General features: G+C 40.8%; 2 protein-coding genes across 7 annotated transcripts in view; both read left to right on the forward strand.

Moving 5' to 3' along the window:
* The window catches only part of LOC122878709 (unconventional myosin-Ic-like), a 65,870-nt gene extending 59,296 nt beyond the window's left edge, over window positions 1-6,574 (forward strand). For all 4 annotated transcript variants that reach the window (XM_044201880.1, XM_044201881.1, XM_044201883.1 and 1 more), the window contains 11 exons: window positions 66-134; window positions 371-455; window positions 634-793; window positions 1,587-1,670; window positions 1,780-1,873; window positions 1,978-2,033; window positions 2,129-2,264; window positions 2,348-2,418; window positions 2,557-2,654; window positions 2,893-2,992; window positions 3,817-6,574. In XM_044201880.1, coding sequence (XP_044057815.1) covers window positions 66-134; window positions 371-455; window positions 634-793; window positions 1,587-1,670; window positions 1,780-1,873; window positions 1,978-2,033; window positions 2,129-2,264; window positions 2,348-2,418; window positions 2,557-2,654; window positions 2,893-2,992; window positions 3,817-3,843 — 980 coding nt within the window. In that variant the 3' untranslated portion in view covers window positions 3,844-6,574. The remainder of the gene's footprint in view (window positions 1-65; window positions 135-370; window positions 456-633; window positions 794-1,586; window positions 1,671-1,779; window positions 1,874-1,977; window positions 2,034-2,128; window positions 2,265-2,347; window positions 2,419-2,556; window positions 2,655-2,892; window positions 2,993-3,816) is intronic.
* A 1,681-nt stretch (window positions 6,575-8,255) lies between these two features.
* Window positions 8,256-12,522, forward strand: part of LOC122878712 (large neutral amino acids transporter small subunit 4-like) — a 33,421-nt gene continuing 29,154 nt past the window's right edge. The window contains exons 1-2 of one of the 3 annotated variants that reach the window (XM_044201899.1): window positions 8,256-8,838; window positions 11,888-12,104. In XM_044201899.1, coding sequence (XP_044057834.1) covers window positions 11,945-12,104 — 160 coding nt within the window. In that variant the 5' untranslated portion in view covers window positions 8,256-8,838; window positions 11,888-11,944. Of the gene's footprint in view, window positions 8,839-11,098; window positions 11,568-11,887; window positions 12,105-12,522 lie in introns of those variants that run through there. The other 2 variants (XM_044201900.1, XM_044201902.1) reach the window with 2 other exon arrangements.

The raw sequence follows: 12,522 nt of genomic DNA on the forward strand, positions 1-12,522 counted from the left end.
ATCTCAGGGCACTTTTCATACAGAGCAGGTCTAGACCGTACTCTATTATTTTTGTCACCCCACAGCCACCAAGCTGCAGGCAGGATGGAGAGGCTACAGCCAGAGGTCCAAGTACCAAAAACTCAGAACCTCAGGTGAGGAAACTTCTACTTACTCGCATCTTCACTGGGATCAGTAAGGTTAATTTCATTTCAGAGTTTGTTTAACAGCTACGATAACGAAGTTGAAATGTATTTGTTTGTAATTATGTAAATAATGTACTATGTATTTCTTTTAGATTTACAGTTTAGGAATAATGTAATTTCACTATACGTTTGCACTGTGTATGACTGTGTATGTGACAATAAACTTGATTTGATTTACCTCGCAGCTATTGCCATCCAGGCGTGGTGGAGGGGGATCCTGGCCAGGAGGAGGGCCCAGCGCAGGCGACAGGCTGCTGACACTATCCGCAGGTACAGGAACAGACCAGCAGATGGCACAATACACTCACTGTGTGATAAATACACCCTACCCAGAAAGCAAATGTGTGCTAACATGTGATGTTAAAATGAGCAGAATTCTCTAAACCCCCTTTAAGTTTTAACTTAATTTTTTTTTTTTTTTTTGTTCCTTTCCTTGTTCCATCCTCAGGTTCATCAAAGGCTTCATCTACCGCCACAGGGAGCGCTGTCCAGAGAACGAGTATTTCCTGGATTATGTGCGCTACTCCTTCCTCATGACGCTGCGCAGGAACCTACCCAAGCACGTCCTGGACAAGAGCTGGCCCACACCTCCAGCTGCTCTCACTGAGGTGGGGATGCAACACTAACTCATACATACATACACACACACACACACACACACACACACACACACACGTAGGTCAACATTGTAGTGCACTTGACTTGAGTGACTGTGCCAACAGAGCTGTAAAAGGTTTATTAAAAAATCATCACATTCTTCTGTGAGGACAGTCAAAAAGCTGCATTTCTTGTATGAAAGGTGCTATACAAATAAAGATTATTATTATTTTTTATTATTAAAAATAGAAGATCAAATTAGGATTTGACCATGTATTGTTAAAGCTTAAGACCTGTTGTGATAGTTATGGATCAAACCTGATATTTTATATTAATATTCACTATCATATTTGACATTTTGGAGACTGGGGAAAATCTCTGAAATTGGGACAATGTGGGACACCACAACTCAGTGTTGTAAACAGGGTAATAATAAAAACTCCATCAATACATTGAATATATTATTATAAGTAATGTGAGATCTGATCAAAATTTCCCCTTAGTATCAACTCATGTTAATGATTCTTATTGAGAGCCAGTAGAGTATTAATCAGTTCTACAAAAAAAACAGTGTGATCATCAAACAGCATCATATCCATCATTTTAGATATGGACACGTGTTTCTTCAAATATGATGTACAAATACTGTAATTTTATTTACCTTTTTAAAAGAACATTTTAAAAAGTGAATGTTATCCAAGAGTGTCAAGAAAAACACAAACATGTTACATAAGATACATTGACTTGCTACAGATCATTACTGCCAGCAGAGCTATTGTGAAAACATTCTGTCTGTGTCTTTAGGCATCGGAGTATTTGCGTAAGCTGTGCATGCAGAACATGGTGTGGAGCTACTGCAAGAAGATCAGTCCTGAGTGGAAACACCAGGTGAATATTGTCCCATCACCAGAAAAGACACTCTCTTTGTAATCTGACTCAGGTTTCTTGTTTGCTGCCTCTTTCCTTTGTTTCACTGTCATCAAATCTGTTGGAATAGATGGAGCAGAAGATGATGGCCAGTGAGATCTTCAAGGACAAGAAGGACAACTACCCACAGAGCGTGCCCAAACTGTTTGTCAGCACAAGACTCAGTAAGACATTTTTTCCTACTACAACAAATTACTTGTGAAACTTCTACAGGCTTCATATTGCAAACTATGTAAAAGATTTTAACAGCATGTCTCTTCTCGTTCAGATGGTGAGGACATTAACCCCAAGGTGCTGCAGGCGCTGGGCAGTGAGAAGATGAAGGTTAGTCAAGCAAAGCCACAAAACGAAAGGGCAGTTTAATGGCTGCCCATAAGTGTATTAATCAGGTGTTTTGACCGTCATCCCTCTGTCACCAGTATGCAGTGCCAGTTACCAAGTACGACAGAAAAGGCTACAAGGCTCGGCCCCGCCAGCTGCTGCTCACCGCCAACAGTGCCTTTATAGTAGAGGAGGCCAAACTCAAGCAGCGCATCGACTACGGAGCTCTGAAAGGTCAGAGGTCAACTGCCGGTCATCATTTGCAAAGGGAGATGTTTCTTTTGAATGTGGGCGTTAAAACTGTCCTTCCCCTGCAGGTATCTCAGTCAGCTCTCTCAGCGACGGCTTGTTTGTTCTGCATGTGCCCAGTGATGACAACAAACAGAAGGTGAAACCAAGGACATAATATAAATGAATCATTACAAATTAATAATAAAAAAAAGAAGATCTCATGCAGCTTTGTATATCTATAAATGGGTTTTACTGTGAGTTTTCACTGTGTATCTGTTTGATGGTTTCTTCCCAGGGAGATGTGGTTCTGCAGAGTGACCATGTGATTGAGACCTTGACCAAGATTGGGATCTGTGCCGACAAAATTAACAGCATCAACATCAACCAGGGCAGGTGAGAAGCAGAAACACCTTCAACGTGCACTTGGCATAATTATTACAGTGACACTGTGCGCTTTAAGTAAAGCCTTATCATGTTTTTCTGTGTGTGTGTCTGTACTTACATAATGCTAACAGCAGTAGAACACTCCTTAAAAATAAATCTCTACTCCTACACACTCAAGCATCTACAGTACATCTAGGTAGAAAGTGGTAAAAAGATCTGTCTAACTATCCCTCTGTTCCTCCTCCAGTATAAAGTTTACAGTGGGTCAGGGGAAAGAGGGGGTCATCGACTTCACGCCTGGATCAGAACTACTGGTGGCCAAGGCTAAGAACGGACACTTGTCTGTGGTGAGTCTGCTAAATCTTCCTCAGTCTCATTCAGTCAGATGGCAAAGTTTTTTGAAATTGAAAGCTATGCAAATACCTTTCATTTTCTTTTGTGTGTTTCAATCCTAACTGACAGAACAGCAGTTTCCGAATTAAATTCGAAAGTCTTTTAGCCTCTTTTAGCTGATTGTTTTGGTTTTACAGCTTGCAAACTCTGCTCTTATCAACCTAACTCCAGCAGCAGCGGGCAGCTGTTTTCAGAGAAATTGCTTCACTGCCCTTGAAAACATAGTAAAATATTTTTCTATAATATTAAATAGTCATTACTAAATGTGCAACGATTAAAGTTCAGGGAAAAAAACCAGTTATCATTTATTTGAGAAAATAGGTTTTCAGGGCCTTTAATGTTGTTATTCCAGCTTGTTACAGCACTGCCCCCAAGTGGCTAAAAAGTTCAATTAATGCAACTTTAATATCTTTAAATTTGACAATTTTGTTGACAAAAATTCTACTCTAATGAAGGTGAGTTAGGTGTTTTTAGCAGGTTTAGTGAGTTTTTTGGGGGGGGTTCACAGTTTTCAAGGACTGCAAAAACCACACTGGGAATATTTCTCGAGCCACACTTCTGATAAAAAAAAAATAAATGCGGGTTAGAGCTGTCTGGTTAATATTTAATTCTAGTAAAAGACCCTTTTCATTCGAGACATCGGTGTTGTGTTATTTCACACATTTTTACTGTAGTTCTTGTTGTTGTGTGATTACTTCCTGCTTCTGTTCAAAGAGTAGAAGTCACTCTGTAGACCTCTGACGTGATGTGATGTTTTTCTCCCCTGGATGTCTTCCAGACGGCTCCCAGGCTGAACTCCAGATGATGGCCACTCTGACTACACACATACTCCAGGACCTACGTACTCCTCACCTCTCCCATCCTCCAATCACACGACCGCAGACCCCACTCTGCCTAAGCCAGACGCCAGCTGTCACTACATGGGTGGCATGTGCTTCCAATTAAAAAAAACAAATAAAAATCCAGCACAACTAATTGATATATTTATGTTTATATATTATATTTTTGGGATTAATACTGTTGCTGTTTGAATATTCTGATTTTATATATGAGGCCAAGGAATAACAAATATTTTGGTGCATTTTTTTCTTGCACCATGTGTGTTTATTGTGCTTTATTTGGGAACATGACCAAGAAAACGATGAGGGAAGATTTAGAACAAGAGACAATGAAAAGACAAGGATCGTTGTTGATGAAAATCAGGGTTAGCTATTTCCTGTTGCCTCTTTCTTTCCTCTTCACTTTTTCCTGCTTGACCTATAGGCTTGATGGTCTTGCTAACACTACTTTTCTAACTGGAGTGGGTTTCTTGTTATTGAAGCATGAAGGTGTGTAGAACAAGGCTGACGGTATGTAGGATATGGTGATGCTTTGGCACGAAAAGGCTGGTAGTGTCAGACTGGCTCACTAAATCAGAATAAATAGTTGGGTGTACTACTGAATGTATTTTTAAAAGTCTATTTGTGCTGTGTTAGAATAAGAAGGAAGCTTGTCATGAGGGATTCACTACATTAAATAAACAGCATACAGTGTGTAAATGCTGCAAAAAGGAACAAAGTATGTGAGTAGTGGGTGAGAAAAGGCAACAGAAAGATAAAAGAATGCAACAGTCATTTGTCTTGACCCCAGGTGCTTATGCCTTTCTCCTTGTCTTATTTATTCATAATAAGTGAGTTGAGCTGTATATTGATATATGAAAACCATGACACTCGAGAATGAGTCGAGTTAAGTGTAGACAGAAACTCGTCCTGACTGAATATTGATCCAGCCGCAGCTGCCTGTACAGCAGTCTTCCCTTGTTCAGAACCACATACCATGCTCTGCCTTGGTCGATGGCCCCAGCATCTATCTCTCTCAAGTCGGCTACATTTCCTCCATTCTTCCACCTCTCCTCTCTGCTTTGCTTCTCCGGCCTCCGCCCTGACCTGCCTGTTGTCTGGCGTAGAAAACAGGAGCTTCTGTCAGGCTGTGACTGAACTGGTCTGATGGCTACACCTGACCAGGATTTGACCAATATTTTTGAAACAGCAACAAGTTGTTTTTTTCTCTGGATTTATCTCAAATACATGTGAAGGCCAAAAGACTGATTTTTAGATTGAAGCCACTAATAGCTGTGTATTGTCCAGATGTTTGACATATTTAAATGGGATCATTTTAAATGAATAGTTTGACATTTTGGGAAATCAGTGTAATCACTTTCTTGCAGAGAGTTAGTTGATAAGATTGATACCACTCTCATGTCTGCATGCTAAATATAAAGCTACAGCCAGGAGCTTAGGGGGAAACAGCTAGCTTGGCTCTGCCCAAAGGTAAAAAAAAAAAAAAATCCACCTACACATTTAACAAACCAGATAAAACATGTTAATTATTGAGCTTTAGAGGTGCTGGTAGGTAGATTTCGTTAGCTTTAAACAGAGCCAAGCTAGCTTTCCAGTCTTTATGCTAAGCTAAGCTAACCGTCTCATGGCTACAGCTTCATGTTGAACTCATAGATATGAAACTTGTATCGATTTTCTCATCTAAGTCTCGGCCAAAAAAAGCACATTAGTGCATTTCCCAAAATGTCTAACTATTCCTTTTAGTAAAATATAAGCATCCAGAGTTCTATCCAGAATTTTGCCCTTTTCGGGGTAGAAAAACTTCTGAAATACCCTCTAAATTGTCAAGTGACACTAAAAACCTTCATTAAAACTCATGACAACAGTAAAATATTTATGCATCCTTATAAAAATATCACACCAGTTCAGGTTAAAGGCCTCCTACAAAAAAACCAAATCTCTTTCTAACCCTAGCCCTGACCAAAGACTGATCCTGAAAAATGTTTTTGAAAACTTTTGAGAGGAGCTCCAAAATGTTTCCAAGATGGTTTTTGTTCTTTTTTCCAGACCTTGCTCAATGACAGAACTTTTTCTCTGCATGGCTCTGGGTGGCGACGCGGGTGCAATATGCCGAGGCAGGACTGTGCAACTGCACTTAAAACATACCAGCCAAAGACCCTGTTGATTTATAGTGATTCTGTGTTGTATGATTTATATGATATTATGATGTCAGTTCTGAATGTTATCTTGTTTTTTTTCAGGAGGGAGATGTATATGTACAGTTTGTGTTCTGTTATAAAAGAGAGATTCAAGCCAAGTGAGGTTTGATGATGTGAAACATTTGGGGAGAAAAAGCTTTTAGTGTTGTTTGTTAACGCAAACTTGTTCATGTGCCTTGTTGGATAGCAATACAACAGATTAGTGTGGAATTATAGAAGAGAAATATACCTCCTTGACAGAGTCTAGTCCTGGGCTGATGACGGTTGTCGGGCCATTTCTAAAAGTTTCCCAGCAGCATCTAAAGGTCTCCTCCCTCTTTGTGTATAAGCTTTATTCAAACCAAATCCTAAGTTTGTCTATTGATTTACAGATGCACTCCTGCTATCAGTCCTGACTTACTGTATGCACCACACCAATTTATAACTATGCCAACACACTAAAAGATAAGATACTAAAGATTTGAAAAATACATTTGAAAAGTAAATACAAACTGATGAATGGCTGTTTGTGGTTTATTTCTTTGTTCCTGTTCAGCTGTGTGTGTCCTAGTGGCTAATGAAACTTTTGTATTCTACGTTTGAATGTAAATAATTCAATTCAATTTTATTTATATAGCGCCAATTCATAACAGAAGTTATCTCATTGCACTTTTCCTATAGAGCAGGTCTAGACCGTACTCTTTCTAATATTATATACAGAGACCCAACAAATCCCACCATGAGCAAGCATTTGGCGACATTGGCAAGGAAAAACTTGAAGAAGAGGTTCTGTCCAGACTCAATGGTGGGCGGCCATCTGCCGCTGCCGTGTTAGGTTTAGAGAGAGAGGTGTGTGTGTGGGGGGGGGGTTGTCTGTGCTTTTAAATAGCACAGACAACAATAAAACATAATATTGCAACATGCTAATGAACTCAGTCCTTGGTCCTTGAGATGATGAAGGTAAAGAAAAAGAATAAAAACCAGCCTTGATTACAGCCAGGAGGTCATACAGTTCCTTCTAGAAAGTCAACCCTGTAGAAGTTCAGTAAATCAGTGTTCACCAGTAAATGTAGAAAGAATGTGAGATTTCATCATCCTGATAGTCCCGTGTTTTAATCCATCAACAGCGGTGGAATGTAACATTTACTAAAGTACTGCACTTAAATACAGTTTTGAGTTATTTGTACTGTACTTGGTTATTTCCATTTTATTCAACTGTAGTTCTATTCTGCAAGCCTACATTTATTTGACAGCTTGTTACTTTGCAGATAATATAGCCTAATATGATGCATTGTCATAGATTAATCAAATAGTATAGAATAGTTCAAATTAGCTTGACCAGCTAAAGAATAATCCACTGATATATAACACTAAAAGAGTGCATTCTGCATATATTCTGGACCTTTACTTAAAGCGGCTAGAATCGATATTTTATTATAGGCTAATCTATCAAATGACGATGGGAAAACAATGTGACGATGGGAAAGGGGTCGCTCGCAGTGATGACCCTACAGAGAATTATCACCTGAACCTGCAGCTCCCCTCGGCCCCCCAGCTTTACTGTTCTGGTTCACTCTCATCGCTCTCGTAGCGTCGTTTACAGCCACAGCAGGCAGCAGTTTTCAGAGGAAAAGCTCTAAACGCCCACTGTACACTACCTGAACAGCAGACAGACACAGTTAGTGAGTACTTCTTCCATCACTGTCCATCAGTGACAGAGGCAAGCATAGGCCTATACAGTACTAATCCTCAGTATCCTAGTTCAAAGCAGCCACTAGGTGTCGCCCTCGGTTTGACTATGTTGTTTTCAGCTGTCCTTTCCACTGGAACATGTGAATCTTGCTCTCTTGTATTTCTAGGAATTACAATGTTGGAAGTTGGAAGTAAACAGTCAGTCACCTCACATGATCATGATCACTGATGGGAGGATGTACAGCCGACATATAGGCTACAGGTGCGGCCGCAGAGCTTACAGAAGACCTACAGACATTTGTCACACACAGAAAACAAGGATTAGGGCTTAATTGGGCAGCAGCCCATAAACTCAATTGTCAAAGCAGAAAAAAAGACCCCACTGAGGTTTTGAGATTTTTTTTAACCTGACTTAGAATCTTTCTCCTGTTTAAACATGCTGAATGGCACCTTTTAAGCACAGAAAACGTTCACCAAAAAAGGTTCTGTTATTGTACAAGCCTAAACACTCATTTTCATCTTGTACTAATAGCCATGTTAGGAGTGTATTCGCTATTAATTATGCTGACTAACACAGTAAACACAGAAACTACCTTTGAGTTAACATTTCCCATTTGCCTTCTACCAAAGTTTTAGTGACTTTATTGGCTTGTAGTTCCGTTTTTTATATTAGCAACATCGTTAAATGTAGTTCTGTAGTGTCATATTGACTGGATTGTTTTATTTCTAAGTAAAAGCTATCTTGTGGGACAAACTGTCCAAGCATACCTAACCGAACTGTCTCCCCAACATTTTTTCAGTATTGAGAAACAACACGCATGTAACATTGTCGCGTTCTGATTGGCTCCGGCGGGTCTCTAGCTCAGCCACGGGCCAATAGGGAGGCGGTGTTGTTTGTGCACAGCTCCTGCGCTGATATAAAGCGACAGCAATGAGGGATGAGAGGAGAAATAGTGATTCAAAGAAGCCAAAGAGACGCCCTACATGTGAATTTCCACCCGGGGTCTGCGCGTTTGTCGTCGTGGGGCATTCGGACCTGCAGAGGCAGATCTGACCGAGGACGGAGCGTCTCTATTGAATCCACAGACTCAGGTAGGCTGTCCGCGCCAAGGATGCTCCACACTGCACTTCACTAGAGGAGAGGCTGACTCATATGTTGGCATGCTTCATAGAAGGAATTACCAATGACAATGACACAGTCGATCACAGGCAACATCCTGCAGCAAAGTGTTCTCCTTCTCCTCTCCGTGTTTAGCGGCTGCAGAGATGAGACTGAAGCTGGGACACTGTTGTCAACTTTAAGTCTATCAGTGTTTTTGTCATTGTCTCTCCTCTGAGCACTGGGTTAGTTGAATAGATGGGATCAGATCAAGCTGAACTGTGAACTGTTGTTTCTTTCCTTGCCGTTATCGGGACAGACTGCATCTTCCGTGTCCCGTTATTTTGCTCGGGTACGGTGGCAACAGGCAAACGTGTAGCCTATTCAGCGCTGCCTGAAAGTTAGGATTTAATCAAAATAAAATTTAAAAAATTGTTTAAAAAAAAAACCCCGCTCGATCTCACAGAAACAGTAGCGAGGAAGCAGCACAACAGCCGAGGCTCTCGTGTCTGGAAGCTGTTTGATGCCAGCTGGCTTCTAGTTGCGTGTCTTTGTTTCAGCACCATATTGGTAATTCCCCGAATTGTTGTTGATACTGAACAGCTGAGCGCCTTTTGCGTAGATGGGCGTCAAGTTACTGAGAAACCATCCGTCTAATTCCGGAAAGGGGCAGGGGGTGACCTTCAAAATAAAAGCATAACAACACGTTGAGAAAAGTGCAGAGCGACATTCAGTTTCTTAAAGTATTCAGGGCCTGTGTCTTTGTTTCCACCAATTACACCCATCACTTTTATTGATATGGGCTATAGTGTTTTAGCCTACTACTGCATATTGTGGTGGCATTTACACGTTTACATGTTTTACACGTAGTTTTCTGTTAATTTAACTTTTTTTTTTCTTGATTTATAATGAAAAAACACAAAAACAAACCAGGCCTGCCCTACGGTAAAGGTTTGCTATATCTACCCCGGCGCTCTCAACTCCCTCGCAAAGCCTCGCAAGGCGGCGACATTCATTAGACTTTTATTTTTAAACTAGTAACCGGAACACCGATGCTGTGTTCTGGCTAACTCGACCCTGCGGGGTGGGGGTGGGGGTGGGGGGGGGGTGGAGATGCAGATTGGGGGGTGTATTGTGCGGATGATTTCAGTCCAGTTCAGACCAGTTCCAGCGCTGCTCTTCATTCAGCCTTATATACTTTGACTTATTGTTCACAGTGCGATGATCTGCGGGCCAACTGCTAATAAACACGCACAATCCAAGTTCAGTCTGGACTGTGCGGGCTGTCATCTTTATTTTCCATGATCCTTAGTGCTGGATCGTATATGTCGTATTCAGACATATGTCATATATATATATAGTCAACAGTAGGGCAGCATTAAGTGATATTTCTCAGCAGTAATTACCAGTAGGCCTACTTAACACACTGGAATACAATAAGCCAAAAAAACGCCTGCGAATGGAATTAATTTCTATTATGGATTCAGGTCAGGTCTTTGTATGTGGCCTCTGTAAAATCTGAAGCAGCCTCACAGTTCCCACGTTACACAATAACATAACACATTATTTCTTCACTTGTTATCAATAGGTTATTTATTTTGTTTATTATTTATTTATTATTTTTGCGGAAAAGTTAACGTGTTATAGAGTATTCAAATGAGTCGGCATTTTTATTTACGTTAGGGTTAACGTATTTTTCTGTGGATTTTTCTTTTGTCACAGTAACTGTAATCAGCCTGATTACCGGTGCAGTTGTTCACGGTGTAAGCACAACAGATGTGTATCGGCGCATATAGGGAAGCAGCAGCGCGAGCGCTGATTTCCAGATGACACAGAGAATCTCGCGCCGCACTGGTTCGAACCGGCTGAGGTCGCGCTGCATTCACGTGCAGTGGCGGTTTCTGTAATACACACTTGTTTTTGTTTTTTTACCCAAGTAGCTTTGTCACACTCGACACACATCCACTTAAACAGTGAAACATGTCCGTTTCTGTTTTCATACAAACGAAGGAAAATTCAACAGGTAGTCGTGTCCCTAAGAGTTCGTTGTTTTTTTTTACCACCAAAGTGTAGGATTAGCCTATTGTTTAATCTGTGATTTGTTGACATCGAAATTTAGAAAACTGGAGTTGGTGAATTTGGTAATTTGGTTCTAGCGTCAAACTCAGAACCTCTAAATTGAAACTTGAATGTAAAAGCTCAACAGAAACGACATTCTCTGGTGATAAAGATCCCTCTATAGTCTTCCCTCACAGGGCCTGAATGCAACATCAAACTCACGTGTAGCTGCTGCACGAGCTATGTCATTAGCAGCCAATTGGAGAAGACCTGTTAAACGTTCAAGCCAATCAGATATGTCAGGGGGCGGGAGTTTGTAAATATTTATAGGAGGGGTTTGTGCACTTCAAAAGCCTCAGCTGTTTTCTGTTTGTGGGAGTCTCCTCTAGACCACCACCATCTTCATCAGCAGGCAAGAACAAAGAAATGTATATGGCTCAGGCACACTTTATTGTGAAATCAAGCAGCTTTATTAGAGTATTTGTACGCATACAAGGAATTTGACTCCGGTTTTAAGTTGCTCTCAGTGTAGCCCTACTTACACACAGTTCCAAGGACAATTTACAGGAAGATAGATAGAAGCAGATATACAGCTAAAAAACAAGGACAACAAAGCTGAACAAAGAGAGATCAACAAACATAACTATTATGTACATACAAGCAGGTAAAACAATAGATGCATATATAAGTGTGTGTATATATCAAAGCAACATTGAACAACAACATACAATGTGTATTTAGAGGGCAACTGTTGTAAATTGTAAACAAGAAAACAATAGTGTGGAGGGCTGGAAACATGTTAGACCATTAGGTTACAGTGCATCATATATGATCAAATCTGTAAGAAGTTCCAGTGAGCACCAAAAAAGCAATGCAGCTTCAGCACTGATCGTCCTTTTGAATATTTAACCCCCGAAGAATCCTTCATATCATGATCATCTTGTCGTCACTAACCCCCCACCCGCCCACCATCTTGTCTCCCAGGCTCCGGCAGCCTGCCTCACCTCTAGTCAGTCCAGTGCTACCTCCGACCCAGCTGAGATGGCTCCCACCCTGGCCACGGCTTTCTCCCGCCGCTGGTGGATGGCGGTGACGGCAGTCATTGAGAACTTGCTGTTCTCTGCTGTGCTGCTGGGCTGGGGATCCCTGCTCATCATGCTCAAGTCTGAGGGCTTCTACTCGTACCTGTGCAAAGGACCAGGTGAGTCAGCTTTAAATGGGTTATCATATTCTACAAAGTAAGGGGAGGTTATGGGTGAATTTCAGGAGTTTTTGATGAGCGAGTTGTTTGACCCCACTAGTGGTGGAAAGTAACTCAGTACATTTACTCAAGTACTGTACTTAAGTACAAAATAAGCTTATAAAATACATTGCATTGTTATAGATTAAGCCAGTGGTTCCCAATCTTTTTGGTTTATGACTCCATACAAAAAAACATCTATTAAGGGTCCCTTAACACATTTCAGATGACTTTGTTGAGTTGTTAGCCGTTCTACCAGAGAGAGATTTCCCCTCTAAACCTCTCAGGTGGTTTAATTTAAATAATGAAGATCCAGAGGTAGAATTATCCAGTATTTTACAAAGATTAGAGAAAAGTCCAAAAAATGAAGAATAATTTG

The sequence above is a fragment of the Siniperca chuatsi genome, linkage group LG7, assembly GCF_020085105.1.
Source record: "Siniperca chuatsi isolate FFG_IHB_CAS linkage group LG7, ASM2008510v1, whole genome shotgun sequence".
NCBI lineage: Eukaryota > Metazoa > Chordata > Actinopteri > Centrarchiformes > Sinipercidae > Siniperca > Siniperca chuatsi.